The sequence below is a fragment of the Hydractinia symbiolongicarpus genome, chromosome 4 (genome assembly GCF_029227915.1).
Source record: "Hydractinia symbiolongicarpus strain clone_291-10 chromosome 4, HSymV2.1, whole genome shotgun sequence".
NCBI lineage: Eukaryota > Metazoa > Cnidaria > Hydrozoa > Anthoathecata > Hydractiniidae > Hydractinia > Hydractinia symbiolongicarpus.
The window spans coordinates 8,990,195-9,007,284 of NC_079878.1; the positions used below are offsets into that span (position 1 = coordinate 8,990,195).

The 17,090-nt window shown below is 33.0% G+C and overlaps 1 protein-coding gene across 1 annotated transcript; it reads right to left on the reverse strand.

Moving 5' to 3' along the window:
* Positions 1–958: 958 nt before the first annotated feature.
* LOC130641108 (uncharacterized) lies at positions 959–17,069 on the reverse strand. The gene is made up of 8 exons (XM_057447773.1): positions 16,997–17,069; positions 5,700–5,856; positions 5,173–5,303; positions 4,189–4,275; positions 3,483–3,610; positions 2,558–2,796; positions 2,321–2,409; positions 959–2,138 (listed from the first exon to the last, which is right to left on the reverse strand). Exons 2-8 carry the CDS (start codon positions 5,802–5,804, stop codon positions 1,814–1,816), a joined length of 1,104 nt encoding a protein of 367 aa, XP_057303756.1. The 5' UTR covers positions 5,805–5,856; positions 16,997–17,069; the 3' UTR covers positions 959–1,813.
* Positions 17,070–17,090: the final 21 nt, after the last annotated feature.

Sequence of the window (17,090 nt, forward strand, 5' to 3'; positions counted from 1 at the left end):
GAAAGTAATAAAACATCTAAAAATATTTTAAAGAAAGTTGGGTCAAGTGTGATAAATATTGTCATGGTAACTTGACTCGTTCAATATATTGTATCGAGCAAAATAAAAAAGTTTTAAAAAAAGGCCAAGAGAAATATATACAAAAAAATGGAAAAAGTTCATCTGAAAATAGAAGAATATAGAAAAAAACAAAAACATTTAATGAGATCGACTACACATGATGAAGATCAAGACACAAAACAGACCACATCAGAAATTATTACGGAAGACGAAACAAATTTTAACTCGGCATTATCAACGTTGCTTGCAGAAAATAATTGGAAATTAGTCTCGACTAGGGGCGGCAAATATAAAGTGAAATTTAGAAATTCCCTCAACTACAAGGAAAGAATCAACATCTTAGAAATTGTGTTGGAAGATATACGTGAACGATATTTTGATATGAGATACGAGTATCAACGAATCAAACGAAAACACAGCAAAAAGAAGCGAAAAAAGAGAAAGAATGGTACTTGATAAATGTCAAGAAGGAGTGGAAATATCATGCTAATATTTAAATATGAATACTAGAAAAGACAAGATATCCTGTACGAGATAACGTTTCGCTATCTCTCAGACTTATCTTCGATTTCATACACATGAAAGTTTAGTAAACGTAGATAGTAATCTTCGACGAGAAGGGCGCATGTCCAATTTTTTGGCCGCTTGGTAACACACACCACGTGACAGCTAAATGCTATAATTTTAAACCGCGCGACTGAAATTTCTTTAGTTACCAAATCACGAGGCAGCGAAATGACTGCGATGGGAATGATATAGCAAATCTTCAAATATTTACCATTCTACTATATCCTGTATGTTCATACGGTGCACTTCATGCAAAAACACTTCTCGTAACGCATATTTTACGGGTATCAATACTCAATGCTTCGCCGTTACTATAAACATACAACAGAAAGAATAAGAAAGAATTATATATTAGAAGAAAGAAAAAGTATGCAGCAACTAACAAAAAAAATACGAACAATATAAAAATACATTAAGTAAATATATTAATAAAAATTATCCACATCTCTGAGTGAAGTATTTGAAAATAAAACTCGACAAAAGAAATTCTTAACCGTAGAAATCACAACAGATCTTTTTTTTACAGAAATTCATATTCTCAGCAGTATTCCTGAAACCGGATTGCTGTAAAAGCAGTTGAAGAAGTCTTGACATCTCAAGCCACAGCTTTTTCTTAGACGAATGGACAAGACATTTTGCAATTTTTTATTCGAAATAACGAAAAGTTCGGGGCACTAAAAACTGTGGCATATCAGTAAAAATGTTAAACTACATAAAAATATACCCATCCAATAGTAATATTTAAATATCTAATAAATATAAATTATTTAGTGTCATTCTTTTAAAAGAAAAGTACAATTAGTAATGCGATGTAATAAATGGCGTATAGTAGAATCAACCTGAGTAAATGTTTAAGATAAAAATTGTCAACTTTGTCAGACAAAGCCGAGAAGGTCAAAAAGGTTACAAAATATTTGCGAAAGAAATCTTTGTGGAAATTCTTTTTGCGGATGAGTAGTCCCCATATGCACAAAGATATATGTGGCCAAAATATGGTTCTGCCCGTGACTATACTTACGGTAGAAATTTTCGCGGATAAACGGTTCCCTCGTTGCTCTGTACCTTGTTTAGTAATTTACCCACCACCCTAGCACAGCCAGCTGTATGTAAAATGCAGGATAAATTGTGGTGCAATAAGTTTATAATTACCAACCCCCTACAACCTAATAAAAAATTTAACAAAATGCTACCTAGAGAAATCGATAGTTACGTGCCCATTCGGTTTCATCGATTCGTCAGTGTCGCAACCCGAGTCAAGTCTATGTCTTGTAATCATACCGTTTGCAGTCTCACCGGTTTTCGAATCACTTCTTCTTAATGGAGACCTTAAAGGCGTGTTTAATAGGAGATGAATTTGGCTTTTCTTTTCCTTATATTTCACATACGTGTATAAAACACCTCCTATTGCGTTTAACGTTACTCCACCAACAGCGAGGAAGGTGAAGTGGACACCACCGAAGGTAAAGAATCCAATGATGGTAGTGATAACGCCTTTGATAACACCCACAAAACTAAAAGGGGAAACAATATTAATTCATAACATACTATATTTAAATTCACAAGACCAAATATTTCTATGATATTTAGCTCTCCTGAGATCAGGTAAAATATTGATCACTTTTCTTCGTACCTACGTTTTCCACGAGTGGACAGTCCAAGTATTAATTTTTAAAAGGTATTTATATAAACTTACCTGGTAGTCAAAGCTGAGTTTTTAGTAGCACATAAGAATAAAGAGTAATTGAGAATACAACCAAGAAATATGTTTAGGGTGAAGTACACCTAAAAAAAGTTGAGAAATATGCAGAAATTTGAAAGTGAGGAGACCACGTCTATAATAAATCTATAATAAAAAATAACCTTGTCAATAACGACCTGTTGTAATCCTTGCAAATATGACATATGACAAAAGATGGCAGCATTAACTTACCAGAAATCCGATTTGAGAGAATCCTGGAAACTGGAAGCCTTTTACTAAATGTCCATTCAAAGCAGTGAACAACAACAACATCGGTATGCAGTTGATACTATTTAAATGAAGAACAGACAAAGCAGAACCTCCTTTCTCTAGCCCAGTCTTCTGCACATACGTGAGGTAAACACTCTGTGCCAGTACACTCAGGATGGCATTGCTGTATCCAATAACTTGAAAACTTAAATCTCCAATCCCTAACAAATTACAAAACTTCAAACACAACTTCAACACTGTAGGGTAAAATTTTTAGATAAATTTCTGAAATTTTACAGGAGCTCTTGTAACAAAAATCTAAGGATACTTTAAGGAAAGCAATTTTCGCGGAATTTAAATTCGCGCTCAAGATTTTTTTTTCAGAATCTAATTTTGCGATACACTATCTCTTTTTAAATTTCATGAAATTAATTTCTCGATTTTAAGTTTTCATAAATATATAGAGAAAGACAATGAAATGATTTTCGTTATTTTTATATCGTTCTGGCATTTTTCAAACATGGTATATATATAGTACCAGAAATCGTCATAAACAAAACTTTGAATTTCGCGGAATTTAATCGCGCAAAAATTAAAATCACAGAAAATACCTCCACAGGCTATGCAATTTAGTAACTTAGATAAGCGAGTTGAAAACACTGGTAATACTTTTAGGAGACATCTATATTTCACAGGATGGTTTTTCATGTTTCCATGACTGTACGTTCAATTAACCACAAGATATACGCATAACAATACTTTATAGTTGTCATACAGAATCCTTTGCAATCCTGTTAATGGCCAGTCAAATGAACAAACAACTTCGACCTCAAAAAGGTGACGAAGTTTGCATTCAAGAAGATGGAAAACTCTTTTTGCATTTTAAAAGCATAATACATTAAAATACCTGCAAATAAAGTTCCAGTCACAATGAGAGAAACTGAAGCCACGGTTCCTCTGGATGGATATTTCTGCAACACAATCACACTCATGATTAGGCTGGCGAGAGGAAGCATGCGACGCAACACATTATATCTAAACAGGATAATAAGAAAATTGATGCTCGGTGTTAAAGTATGAGTAATCAAGTGCAAGTTTTGCCTCTGGTTAGTAATATTTAATTCAGTATATACTTTTCACTATTAAGGCCCGTTTAGACGATAAATTATTCGCCTTAATATAGTAACAGAAAAATATTGTAATAAATTAATTGAAATACAATTATATAATATAGTAATTTATTTAAAAATATATTTCTTATCTGTTGAGTTTTTTCACGTCAAAGCTTTATTCATTCTCACTCATTCTGTTCGAAAGTGAAACTTCATGATTCTGTAGAGTTGCTAAATTTGGAGCCACATGTATTATCGAGTGTCGGTATTCTTTGATATTTGCTGAACTAATGCTGAGTAAGTTTCGGTACAATACACTATTAACTATTCTGTTAAGTATTCTATTTTTAGTAAACTTAATGTATGATTTATCATATAGTTTACCGTCTAAAAGGCCTTTAAAACTTTAAGGTCTGTAATCAATCCGTTTTCTAAACATTCGATTTCGATTTCACTAACATCTTACACATGTTGAGAAATACAACATCAGTTAATACTCACATGGGTATGGACAAGTCATCTAGAGCTGCCAGTGCTAAGGTCGTATGCAGAGCGAAACAGAAACTCGGGATAGCAAAGTCTTTACCTCTGCAACAAGAACAATACACCCTCTAAACCAACTTTATAATTAAGTTACCTGAAATACCGTAGTCCATTAGTTAAACACAGAGAAGGAAAGATTGTTAAAAAAGCCAGTGACATAAAAAGTAGAAAATCTAATACAATTACAAAAGTATGAGTGCCTTAATTGAGTTTTAAATTTTTGCTTATTTTCGAGAAAGTTAACCAAGTGACGTGAAGCAGTGTAAGTTTCACTTTTTCTCATTTATAACACTGGTTTACTCTTAAATGATATCTTCAAGATGAACTTCAAAAATTTAATGTGTAGAAAAATGTTTTCCCTCCAAATATTAGCAACACACTCTTAGTCATACGTATAAATAATCCAATAGTAAAGGTTACAAAGGTAAGGGCTATCCAAAAACCATAAAGCATGCAAGCGGAGGGAGGATCATTGAAGGGGAGGGAGGAACTTCGAAGGGGAGGTGGGTTCAGGAAAGGAAGGCGCGTATGAATACCTTTAAAAAAATTGTTATGTGCGTTTTTACACGTCTTTTATGAAAAAAAATTACTTTTTTAATACTTTTTTAATAAACTTTAATTCCTCATAATTTTTTTTAAGTAAAAAGGCAGGAAAAATATTTGAACAAATATTTGAAGGTATTTGTTAAATTACACGAAGATAAAGTCAATTGTTGTTGAGTGGGGTATGACGTAAACAATATATATATGCTCATGGGAGGGGTAATTCAAAACTGCATTAAAGTGCACAACGGAGAAAGAGTATAAAATTGATGATTTTGGAGCAGATAGACTTTTCGTAAGGCCTTTAAAACAAAATTCTAACTATAATAAAGTGGTATCCTACAAAAAAAGACAACAAATGTGAACATTGATTTATAAAGCTTTTGGTCAACAACCCACCTCTTTAAAGTCCATGGTTGTATATCACACATGTTAATCCTTCTACACACTTCTAACGCTATTGATGTTGCAACAATTTGCGACAGCATTACAATGTCAGGATAGTGATAGCTATAACCTGTTAAAACAGTCTAAAAAACAAACAACAGTACAGTGTATGTGAATATATATACGAATTTTAGTTCTTAATGCAAGAAAAAAGAGGTAAAATATTTTGTTGTTTAAGGATTCAACTCAACATGGTGGTAGAAGTAGAAACCTCTGTAAAAGTGTCCGGAAGAATTCCCCTAAAATATTCCGAAACAAATGAAATCTAATGAACTAGTCGGTGGCCTGTGGAAAAATCCACGGTTTCACCCGCCCTGTATTCATCACTATTTGTATGTCTTGCTACTTGTGGTACCATTTTGCGTGACAGACAGACGCATACGGGTATTATAATATAGATTAACTAAACCAAGTTAACCATAAGATGGAAACAGGCATACATATTCTAATACAAATTAACACAAGTAAATATAATATACCTTATTCATAAATGACATTGATCCTGATACAATACCATAAAATAAAGCTGCAAATATACCAGGTGCAAAGTCCAAGATAAGGTTCACCCATTCTGATGAAGTCATGCTTACAAGTTTTCGTGTATATAGATATGACTACGACTGAACATGTTTATGTCTAAATGAAAAAATTTGGTTATTCTTACAGTCATCCTTCATTTCGGAAAACTTATATAACGGCGTATTAGATCTCTTTTGATTAAATTCATCTCATCAATCATTTAGAATATTCATAAAAAATAAAAAAAATGCTGACATTATTTTTACCTTTAAAATTATCACGGTAACTGAAAATAATCATTAGCATACTAATTTTTAAATTCCACATGGATATCAATTTTTTTCATGAAATGGTCACAAATTCAAATTAACTACAATGTCCTAAAAATGTCATCTAGTTGCCGTATCAAGTATCATTTTTAATACTAGGAGCAAAACATCCTGGAATGTTTGTATTAAATGGGTTATGGAAACTTATTTATTGCCAAATTCGTTTTCGAAAGTAGTAGCACATATTTACAAAGAAAATCATTTCCCCGCAACATATACCAACAAAAAGTGAAAGAAACGTAGTCTTGTTTGGTTGCAAGGTAAATAAGCAGTACAGAGGAGCTTTTGTGCTTTCTCACTTATTCTCAACATGCTTTTAGCGATCTCAATTTCAGATGTTACACTTTTGTTTTCAAATACAGTAAAACCAACAACACAATGGATATCGACTTTAGCATGAGTTATTAAGTAAACCCATACATCTAATGAAATTCAAAAAAAAATTATAATGAAGCAACAACAACCTCTTTAGGAAAGGACTTATATAAAAACGCTGAAAATTTGAGAAATATTACACCAATTTCTACCTAAATGCAAATAAAAAATATACCTAAAACAATATTTGCAAGTACAAAAATTGTAAGGGAACAAAATTCAGAAAGAATTAGACACCACATACCAGCATTTACTTTTAGTGTAGAAAAAAAAAGTTTAAACTTTTGTTGTTGTTTATTAGTTGGAAATCCAAAAATAACAATGATAATAACACCATGCAGGAAACAGCCGAATGTTACAAGTGTATAATATATTAAAAACATTACATCAAGTGATCGTAACAAAGTTCATATAAAAAATAAGTATAAAACTAAAACAACTCAGTGTTGACACTGAAAATAAAAATGAAACATAAAACATGAAAAAATCTAAGGTATATAATATTGGAAACAAAACAGCTAATCATATTTTTACTAAAAGAAACTAGTTATAAGATCTTTATCACACTTCCTGGTGTCTGAACATTAGTTATGTTGTTTTTTAATCAATTTTTAAAATCAAATTTACTTTGCTGAAACCACACGAAAATCAAATTAGAATTAACCCAGATAAAATACTTAATGAAGATTTGATATAAACTCTTTACATGCCTTATTTTTTAAATTTGTGTTACTAACATAACTGCTATAATTCTTACAAGTTCTTATCCTTTGTGCCAAGGACTTTCTTTCTTTGACGTAACATATGTGAATAAAGAAAATAGAAACCAGGTGGGTACAGCAACAATACAAAGTAACATGACGTGACAAAATCAAAACTAAAATTGAACTTGTTCGGCAATGTAACTGAAAACTGACCAGATTTTCTTGCAACTGACATTGCTGAAAGGATGCAAACAATTTCTCCTGCAACACCCATTGGATATAAAGCGATAAACAGTGAATACCGACACCATTTCAGAGTGTAACTGAGGTTGTCTAACAAGGTATTGGTGTAAAAGGTGTAGCGAACTATTTCTGTTATCGTCCATGCAAATAATAACAAAGGGAAGCCTATGGTGTCATGGGTTGAATGATTCTTCATTACGATACTCTCAAGAATAACCCACAGCACACCCAAACGTGATAGTACTTGGGGAAAAGTTGTAAAGACAGAAGACTTTACTAGCCCAACTAAAGCATGAATTATTTCCATAACTGCAGCCGTCTGGGCTACTTTCAGCCAATATTCAACTTCATTATATAATCCACCCACATCCTTTCTTTCTGATAAGAATATGGCTGACTTTAAAAGGACTAAACTCCAGGCAATAACCAGAGCACTGTTATATGCAACTAAGTATAATTTCTTAAATGGGGATTCTTTCCTGATTGGCTCACTCTTTGTATCTGCCATCCTATAAGGTAATAAAAATACATCTATAAATTCTCAATGCAGGATTAAAATCTGTTATTTTCCACAGGCCATATACCTTAACCTACTGACACATCCATCCCTGATGAAAATTACAAAGAGGGTGTTATTATGTTTGATTTTCTACACAAAAAAATAACTCTTTTTAATCTTAGTGTGATTTTGCAGATAACAGATGGAAGGGATTCAGTTCCAAACCAGGCCTAATAAATAGTAAATTGTACATAAAACACAGTTATTTTGTTACTTCATACAGTTATTTTGTACAATTCATTGCAAGTTGACACAATAGTGACGCATTTTAAAACCTAAGATTCATCATGCGGAGGTGGATCCATTTGGAATAGGGTGGCCACACACCTAAAATTTTGTCAAAACTTTTTAAATTATTTATCCTAACATGACTTTTTTCTATCTGGAAAGTTATTTCTTCATATTTCATCCCCTTTACTTGTGTGATAATGATTTATGTTAGCAAGAACAGCCAGGTTATGGCTTTGAATATGTAACACGTTTGGAGAATTTTGGCTACCACGTCAAAACCTGCCTATTGACGAAGGATGCATGCCTTTTAAAGGGCGAGTACATTTAATACTACCCAAACAAGATATACAAGTGCAATATTAAAACATATAAAAGTTAGTTGATTCTAGCAATAACTATATTGTTTCACATTTGATATTTTTGTGGGCGTTACACCTGCTGACCGTCTATGGGAGATGCATGATTTAATGTTTATGTGTAACTAAAACTACTATTTTTTCATGGTAAAACAGTTAGTTTACGAAATACAATTCAATATTGTTTTATAGCATCAGATCAAATGATTGAACAATATATATTTCGGCTACCCAACGCAAGAAAGTTAACTTGCTTTCTATTATCACTGGAATGTTTTCATTTTTTTCTTGAATCACTTTGTATTTCTTAATAAATGGAAGGCTGGTGTCAAAATTGTTTGGTGTCTAGGCACCAGATTTTTAATTTTTAAATTAGTCTGTCAACAGAAAATAAACTTGTGCATGCATGATATTGGTTTTACACATACAATTAAGACCTGTAAGCAGCAAACCCAATTTTGTTACAGGCATGTATGGACGCATGTGTGTCATCACACACACACTAAAATACCAAGACTGTCTGCCTGCCTGAATTGTTATAATTTAAACTTTCTCCATCAGATCAAGACAATAAGCATTTCACGTTCTATGCAACGAAAGCTATATATATAATTGAACAAATTATATTTTGATTTTTGCATGGAGCAGTAATTTATTATATGCTGATGTCATCGAAAACATCTTAAAATAAGTTCTTAAAATTAAATTGCTACAGATAAAACATCAAATTAAATATTTACCTCCCATTGCTACAGATAAAACATCAAATTAAATATTTACCTCCCACTTGAAAACAAATTGATTTCATATGAAAGAGTTAGGAAAGTTGTCTAGGAATCTTTTATCATTTTGAAAATTTTTCATTGGTTCTCAAAATATTTGACTTAAAATTTCACTAATTATGCATGACATCATCTCCTGGACCAAAATGAGGTGTTGTATTTAACAGTTTTATGAAGATATGATAATGCATTATGCTTTCAGACATTTAGATTGAGATCAATATTAATATTTAATCATTACAATTATCATTGATAACATCAATTGCCTTTCAGCAACAGGGAGATGTTATGATTTTACATAATTAGTGGAACTTTTAAGTCTAAAATTTTGAGAACCAATAAAGATTTTTAAAAATATAAAGAGATTCCTATAGCTCTTTCATAACTTGTTTTAAAGTAGGAAGTAAGCATTAAAAACCTACCTAATTACAGATGTCAAATTGATGTTTCTCGTAATTATGGAAGTTTGTAGTTAGTATGGACGCTTACCCTGAACTTTATTTTAATTGTAAGCAAAAAAATGACAAAAAAATTGGCAAAAAAATTTTGGTGCTCAAAACACCGGGTCAGTGTTTTGGGCACTTTTTTAAATTAGCAAAAACCATTAACTCAACAGTAATCTGCAGCCTGCAGGGTGCAAAAGTGCAACCTCTGCATATGCCCAGGCATGCTAAACAACATGTAGAATTCCGTGGTTGTATGTTCAATATGCCATAAATACGATTCATCCATGTTAGGTGCCAGAATATGGAAAAAGGACGTGCTGAGAATTAGCACAGCTTAATCCTTAATATAAATCAAGAAAATTTAATTACTTTTATTACGATTAGCCTAATAACTTGAAACTCACAACAGAAATTTATTTCAAAAATACATCAATAACGTTCATATTAAAAAAACAAACAAATAAGTTTCAATAACACCTTCACATTTTATCACAAATAATATTTATGATAAGGATTTCAAAATCCTTTAAGGCACGTAATCACCCTTATCAAAAAAATTAACATATACATTTTATCTATTTATTTCAAAGTTCAGACGGAAATATGACTTTCCTGAAAAATTGAGCATGTAAAACATACTAGAAATGGAAATAATGGTACTTTAATATCTTAAATTTATTGTTTTTGTTTTCCAGCCGCCATATTAAACGATCTTGTTGATCTCTTATTCCTGTCTAATAAGCGAGCCGTTGCAAAATGTTCGTGTGAAACCGTAGGTAAACAAACTTAACTTTAAATGAGCTCTGAGATGGAGTTCAATAAAATCACAGCATTGCCTCGTGGTTATTAATTATGATAATTATGCTTATCACGCTCATTCTTTTTTTATTAGCATGACCGGGATTACTGCATATTATAAGCTAAAAAACCCAACAGGGGAGAATGCTCATTGCGATAGTTTAAGATAGTTGAAGCACTATGGAGATAATCAAATTTAGAGCATGAAAGGGGAAATTCTTAAAATTTACGTATTCTAATTGTCTAGATCTGATAATGTCTCCATAAGGAAATGACCAACTGTTTGAAGAAAGAAAAATAATCAAAAAGTAAGACAGCTAGCGAGGCGAAGCTGTCTTCAGAAACAACAACAAGAAATGTTTTCAATAGATAACTTTCTTCATTTACTTTACGAGAAAAAATAAGAAAAATCGAACAGGCAAAATAATGCAGACCTTAGGTAAAGAAAGTCAAATTATGGTTAAAAACTGTGGCCACTAGCATCTTTTCAGTGATATATATATGATCTAAATCTCAACTACATGGAAGCTATATATTCTAATTTTAAGATCAAAAGATACGTCTAACCAAAAATCAAGTTTGAAATGCACTGTTCCACCTGCGTCATGATGAAAGTTGTCTATAGATGACTTTCATCGTGACGCATGTTGTCTATAATCCCCAGACCTCTTACGCCAATCGACAAGCAAAATAATGCAGGTGGTAAGTCGTGGACCAGTCCCATTCCAAACTTCATTTTCAGTTAGAGGCGTCTTTGGTACTTGAAATTAGAATAAAGCTTGCATCACAGCAAAAAAGTTTTTAACCATAACTTGACTAAGGTCTGCATTTTTTTGCCTATTGTTTTTCTGATTTTTTCTAAGAAGGGCTAAAAAGTTGTTGAGCTAACCAACTAAACAAGTTGAAAAAGTGGACAATAACTGGTTTCGCACTGACAGTTAGGGACAACTGCAAATTAGACTATTTCTCCTAAAAGAAGACTAAAGCTTGAAGAGCTCCTGCTTTGACAGCTAAGTCCTTTTTGATTTATTATATATTGTACTGCTTTCTTTACTTCATTTATATCTTTTCATTTCTTTAATTTGTTGTTTTGTAAGTTTTTAAATTATTGTTTATGTTAATAAATTGTTTTTATCCCAGTCAGTTTTTTATCCATCTATCATCTAATATGGTAGCTTTGCTGTGTTGTGGGTTCCTGCTGCTCCTTCTGTGTAACATCGTAAGGAAATGGGCTTGCCTCAGATCCTTCAAACATAGTTTTGGAAGAGCACATAACCGTAGAATGATCTCTCTACGACTTAAAAATAACTTTACTCAGGTAGGAAACCCCACATTTACGCTAAAACTGATTTTTGTGTTCGTTGTATTTTTGAGCAATACAAAACCTTCGTTCAAAAGTAGCTCACCCAACAACAACTATCTCTTCACTTGATGCCTGCAATAGAGTTTCTGAAAGCCAGCTCACTCTCCAATTAAAATTAATGGCTTTATCAAAACTTAAGCCAAGCAGGCACAAGTATTTTTATTTTTTAATCCTCTTGTCAGGGGACATCTGCCTGGTCCTGTTAGGTATCCCTGTTCTTCATGCTTAAAACCTGTGGCAAAAACACACAAAGCACTTTCTTGTGACAAGTGTGGATTATGGGCTCATAAAAAATGTGAGCGAAATTCTGATAAAAAATATCAACAATTTATGAAGACTCCTGAAGATAAACTGTTTTCGTTTGCAGTCCCTGTCTTTCTCGTAATTTGCCCTTTGCTAATGAGGAGTCATTTGGTGACGAAATTCCGGACAACATCAATATTACTATTGATGAAAACTTTGATTTTGAGGCAATCAGAAATGGGAAGGGCTTAAAAATGGCCCATCTCAACATTAATAGTCTGTCATCCAAACTAGACTATGTTAAACTTCTGCTACATCAAACAAAACTTGATGTATTCTCCATCTGTGAAACCAAAATTGATGACACCATCACTGACAATGACGTTAAAATTGATGGCTATGTTTGTTATAGGAATGATCAGAATAGACGAGGTGGGGGTGTTCTAATTTTTGTTAATGAAAACTTGGATAGCCACCTTTTGAAACACCTTTACTTCGAAAATGTTGAATCACTATGGGTGAAAGTGTGCCTGAAAAAAACTAAACCTATTTACGTGTGTGGGGTTTACAGGCCACCTGGAGGTAGTGATTTGCAGAGTACTGAAAACCTGTGTACTCATTTTAAACAGTGTTTTAACAAGCTCCCAAAAGAAAAAGAAGTTTTTATCTTGGGAGATTTTAACTGTAACATGCTTTCAAAATATGCTCTTTCCTACAAAATAAAGGAATTATGCTCCACTCTTTTCCTAAAACAACATATTACGGAGCCAACTCATGTTACTGAAAATAGTAGCACTCTTATAGACTTGATACTTTCTAACAGTTCTTGTATTTCTAAAACTGGTGTCATGGATTTAGGCATCAGTGATCACAATTTAGTTTATGTGATCAGAAAATTCAAAAGGCCAAAATTTGAACCTAAAACATGCAAGGTTCGTAGCTACAAGAACTTCAGTGAAGAGGCTTTTCTGAAGGACCTCAGGAATTTAGACTGGTCATATTTTAATAATTATGATGACCTTGATGAAGCATGTGAGACACTGAATAAAAATGTTAAAACAGTGGCTGACAAACATGCCCCTTTCAAAACACATAGATTTTCTGGCCGTGTTGAGGCATGGGTCACTGATGAATTAATAATAGCCATCAAAGAAAGAGACTTCTTGAAACGGAAAGCATCAAAAACAAAATCCATCATAGACTGGGAAGCTTTCAAACAAAAAAGGAACCAGGTAATAGGTCTCAAAAATCGACTTAAAAACGAGTACTATAATGACGTTTTGCAGGACTTTCAAAAACAGCCAAAACAACTTTGGAAAACCCTAAAAAAACTGGTTCCTGATAAGTCAGGCAATACTACCTCGATAAAACGAGTAGTCCAAAACGATGGTACAGAAACTTCTCACCCAAAAGAAATTTCCAACACATTCAATTCATTTTTTGTCAGTGTTGGTGCCAAACTAGCCTCTAAATTTTCTTCTGACACTACTAATGTTAATCCACCTGTTAGCGGACACGATTTTCGGTGGGCTCGTATCGAGACCAAAAGTGTCGAAAAAATAATTAGTTCACTAAAACTTAATAAAGCTACAGGCTTGGACGGAATTGGTTCACGACTGCTAAAAGCAGGTTCGTCAGTTTTAAGTATTTATTTATCAAGTCTTTTCAACAAATCTTTATTTACTGGTTATGTACCTAAATGTTGGAAGACTAAAAGGGTCTCGCCTATTTTTAAAAGTGGCAATAAAACAGATCCTACTAATTATCGGCCTATCTCCATTGTGCCAATTCCTATGAAAATTTTTGAAAAGGTAGTGCATGAGCAAATGTCTCATTTTATTTCTGAGCACAACTTCCTGAATGACAGACAGTCCGGATTTCGAAAACTCTTTTCCACAGAAACTGCAGTAGTCGATGTCTCTGATTTTATTCTTACTGAGCTCGACAAACCTAACTTTGTTTGTGCTGTGCTCATTGACCTTAAAAAAGCTTTTGACACTGTTGATCATAAAATTTTGTTAAAAAAACTATGGTGTTTTGGCATCAGAGATGCTGCCTTTGACTCGTTCGAGTCCTACTTAATGGGCCGAATGCAGCTGACTCTTGTAAACGACACAGGATCAGATCTGCTTCATGAAGACGCTTTTGGGGTGCCGCAGGGATCTGTGTTGGGGCCCCTGCTCTTTCTTTTGTATATTGATGACTTAAAATCTGTCATCAATTCAAACTACCACCATCTATATGCAGATGATATATACAATAATTATTTCATCTCATAAAAACTTGGATACCCTTGTCTCCCAGGTCGAGTTAGAACTTTCGCAAGTCGACCTCTGGCTGAATAATAACAAAATGACTATTAATACGGACATACCTGAAACAATCTTTTTCGGCAACCACAGCCAGTTAAAAAAAGTTGAGAACAAAACTATCAACTATATGGGTATTCCTTTGAAGAGGAGCGAAAAAGTTAAATATCTTGGGGTAACATTTGATCAAAAAATGCAATGGGAAAAGCACATTAATGACATAAATAGAAAAATACTAATTAAATATTCTAAAATTAGAACCATTGCATCCTGTTTAATACCTCACACAAAAAACCTTTTAATTAATGCACTTGTCATGCCATATTTCAACTACTGCTCCTCGGCATGGGCTTGTGCCACCCAAGGTAGATTGGGAAAACTAGAAAAACGATTAAAATGTGTCCGTACCTTTCTTGGGAAAGAGAGGGAATATTCAATGAATAATTTACTCATCAAAAACGATGCCATATTAGTTTTCAAAGCCATGAATCACATTGCTCCTGATTACATGCGCTCAAAATTCCTTTTGACAAAAAACTGTCATAATCATCAAACAAGAGGAGCCTCAAAAAACAGGTTCACACTTCCCTTGGTCAACACGGAATTTGGCAAAAAAGCCTTCCCATTTAGAGCTGCAAAAGTGTGGAATAATCTTCCAGACCAAGTGACCTGTGATGGAAGTCTGCTTTCGTTTAAGACTTCCATCTCTAATGTATTTGGCAAATTCTAATGGAGATCACTTTTTAACTTTTTAATTTTTGTTTTTTATTCTTTTTCTTTTCAATTTTCACAGATTATAAATGTTACTATGTTTGATTGAGCTGAGGCAGTCTAAGGTTTATCATTTTTTGTTTCTTTTTTGTTCTAGTGGCCCCCAGTGGAAACAATCCACTAACTAGCTACTTACTAACTAGCTACTTTAAATATTTATTATTATTATTATTATTATTATTATTATTATTATTATTATTATTATTATTATTATTATTATTATTATTATTATTATTAAATACGCTAGTAGCTAAATTAGGAGATTTTTAATAGCTTAACTTGGAAAGAATAGTCTATTTAGGAGATGGAAAATTTTAATCAACGATATCTTCACAATCTTTGTTGGTCGCGCTACTTTTTTTCCTGTACTACTTGCTGATCTAGTCAGCTTTGCTTAGGTCAAATTTCATAGAATTTGCATGGCGGATATAAAAGTTTTACATGTGAACATGCCCACCAACCAAACTCGTTTTCAATCGACTAGAACAAGGCCCGGGGCGAGATTGTCCAAGTAGCTTATTTTGTCTATGATAGCATAATCACAGTACAGTCTGAATGTAATCTACAGCGTACACGCTAATATCACACCTTTGCGTGGAGGACGGCAGTCGTTTGTCTTTTGTTATAATTAAATCCCCTGAGCGTTTTGCGAGTTTATATTTGTGTGTTAAAAAACAATGCGCTCGGGAAGAAATATTGGAGCAATTTTATTTTTTCTAATAGCAAAATGCATTGTTTAAATGTATTGATAAGCTATTCCCTTAAGTATTAGCGTGAAGTAATTAAATAATAGAAATCTTTCGCGAAGTTTTATAATACATTGCGCGAGAATGTATTGTTGATTTAATTACTTAAAAAAATTCCAGTGCGTTTAATCTAAGAAACATACGACATGCATTGTTCACAACTTTTAAATGCTGCTTTTTGTTTTTTAACTTTAAAATGTGATCTAATAAAACATATCTATCGCCGCTTTTCGATTTTAAAGTTTTAAAAAGCGATCTAAAAAAACATTTCTATCGCTGCTATTAGTTTTTAAACTTTTAAAATGCGATCTAAAAAAACGCTTAATTACTGCAATTAAAATTTTCAAAAGAGTTCGCGCAAAATAGATTGCTAAAATTGATCTTGCAACCTATTGTGATTAAACAATTGATCGCGTGGGGTCATTGTTTATCAGTGAGGCAATTATTTTCTCAAAAACACAAAAGTTATTGTTCTGTGTAACTATTCATGCGAGTTTCGCATCCGCGGTAGATTACATTCAGATTGTACTGTAGGATATCATAGCCTAACCATGTGCCATCTTTTTTTAAATCAAAATAGTCTATTTCGGTGGTTTTTTAAAACACGCCAGAAAAAATGCTGTGCGCATGCGGCTTAGCAGCAAAACAAATTAAAAGCAATATCTTCAAAATGCACCATAACATTTAGGAAAATAATACTTCTACATCAAAGGGAGGTTTGTTAGATCATATTTAACCTTAAAGATCGGTGCGACCATGGACCAGAAGGCTGTAATAAGCAAATTTAATGTTGATAGAGTAGTTAGGAGATAAATTTCGCCTAATTTGTCTATCATAGCCTATTTATGCGGAATAGTCTAATTTGCAGTTGTCCTTAACTGACTGAATAAGAAGGGCTAAAAAGTTGTTGAGGTATGAACAAGCTAACCAACTAAACACAAACTTAAATATGACAAGTCACGACAACAAAAATAAAGAGGAAAGAAATTAAAGAATATCGACCTGACACGTCCTACAGTGTACTGGACCACAAGACAATCTAAAAAGCCCAACTTCGTACAGTGAATGACATCGTAGTGAACTGAGCGTCTTCGGC

What these genes read in the sequence shown, in the direction of transcription:
- LOC130641108 (XM_057447773.1), bottom strand. Translation starts at nt 5,804, where the DNA reads ATGACTTCATCAGAATGGGTGAACCTTATCTTGGACTTTGCACCTGGT. An exon ending in CAACCATGGACTTTAAAGAG is followed by an intron (nt 4,276 to 5,172) that starts GTGGGTTGTTGA and finishes TTCTTGTTGCAG; the next exon opens with AGGTAAAGACTTTGCTATCC. An exon ending in GATGACTTGTCCATACCCAT is followed by an intron (nt 3,611 to 4,188) that starts GTGAGTATTAAC and finishes TATCCTGTTTAG; the next exon opens with ATATAATGTGTTGCGTCGCA.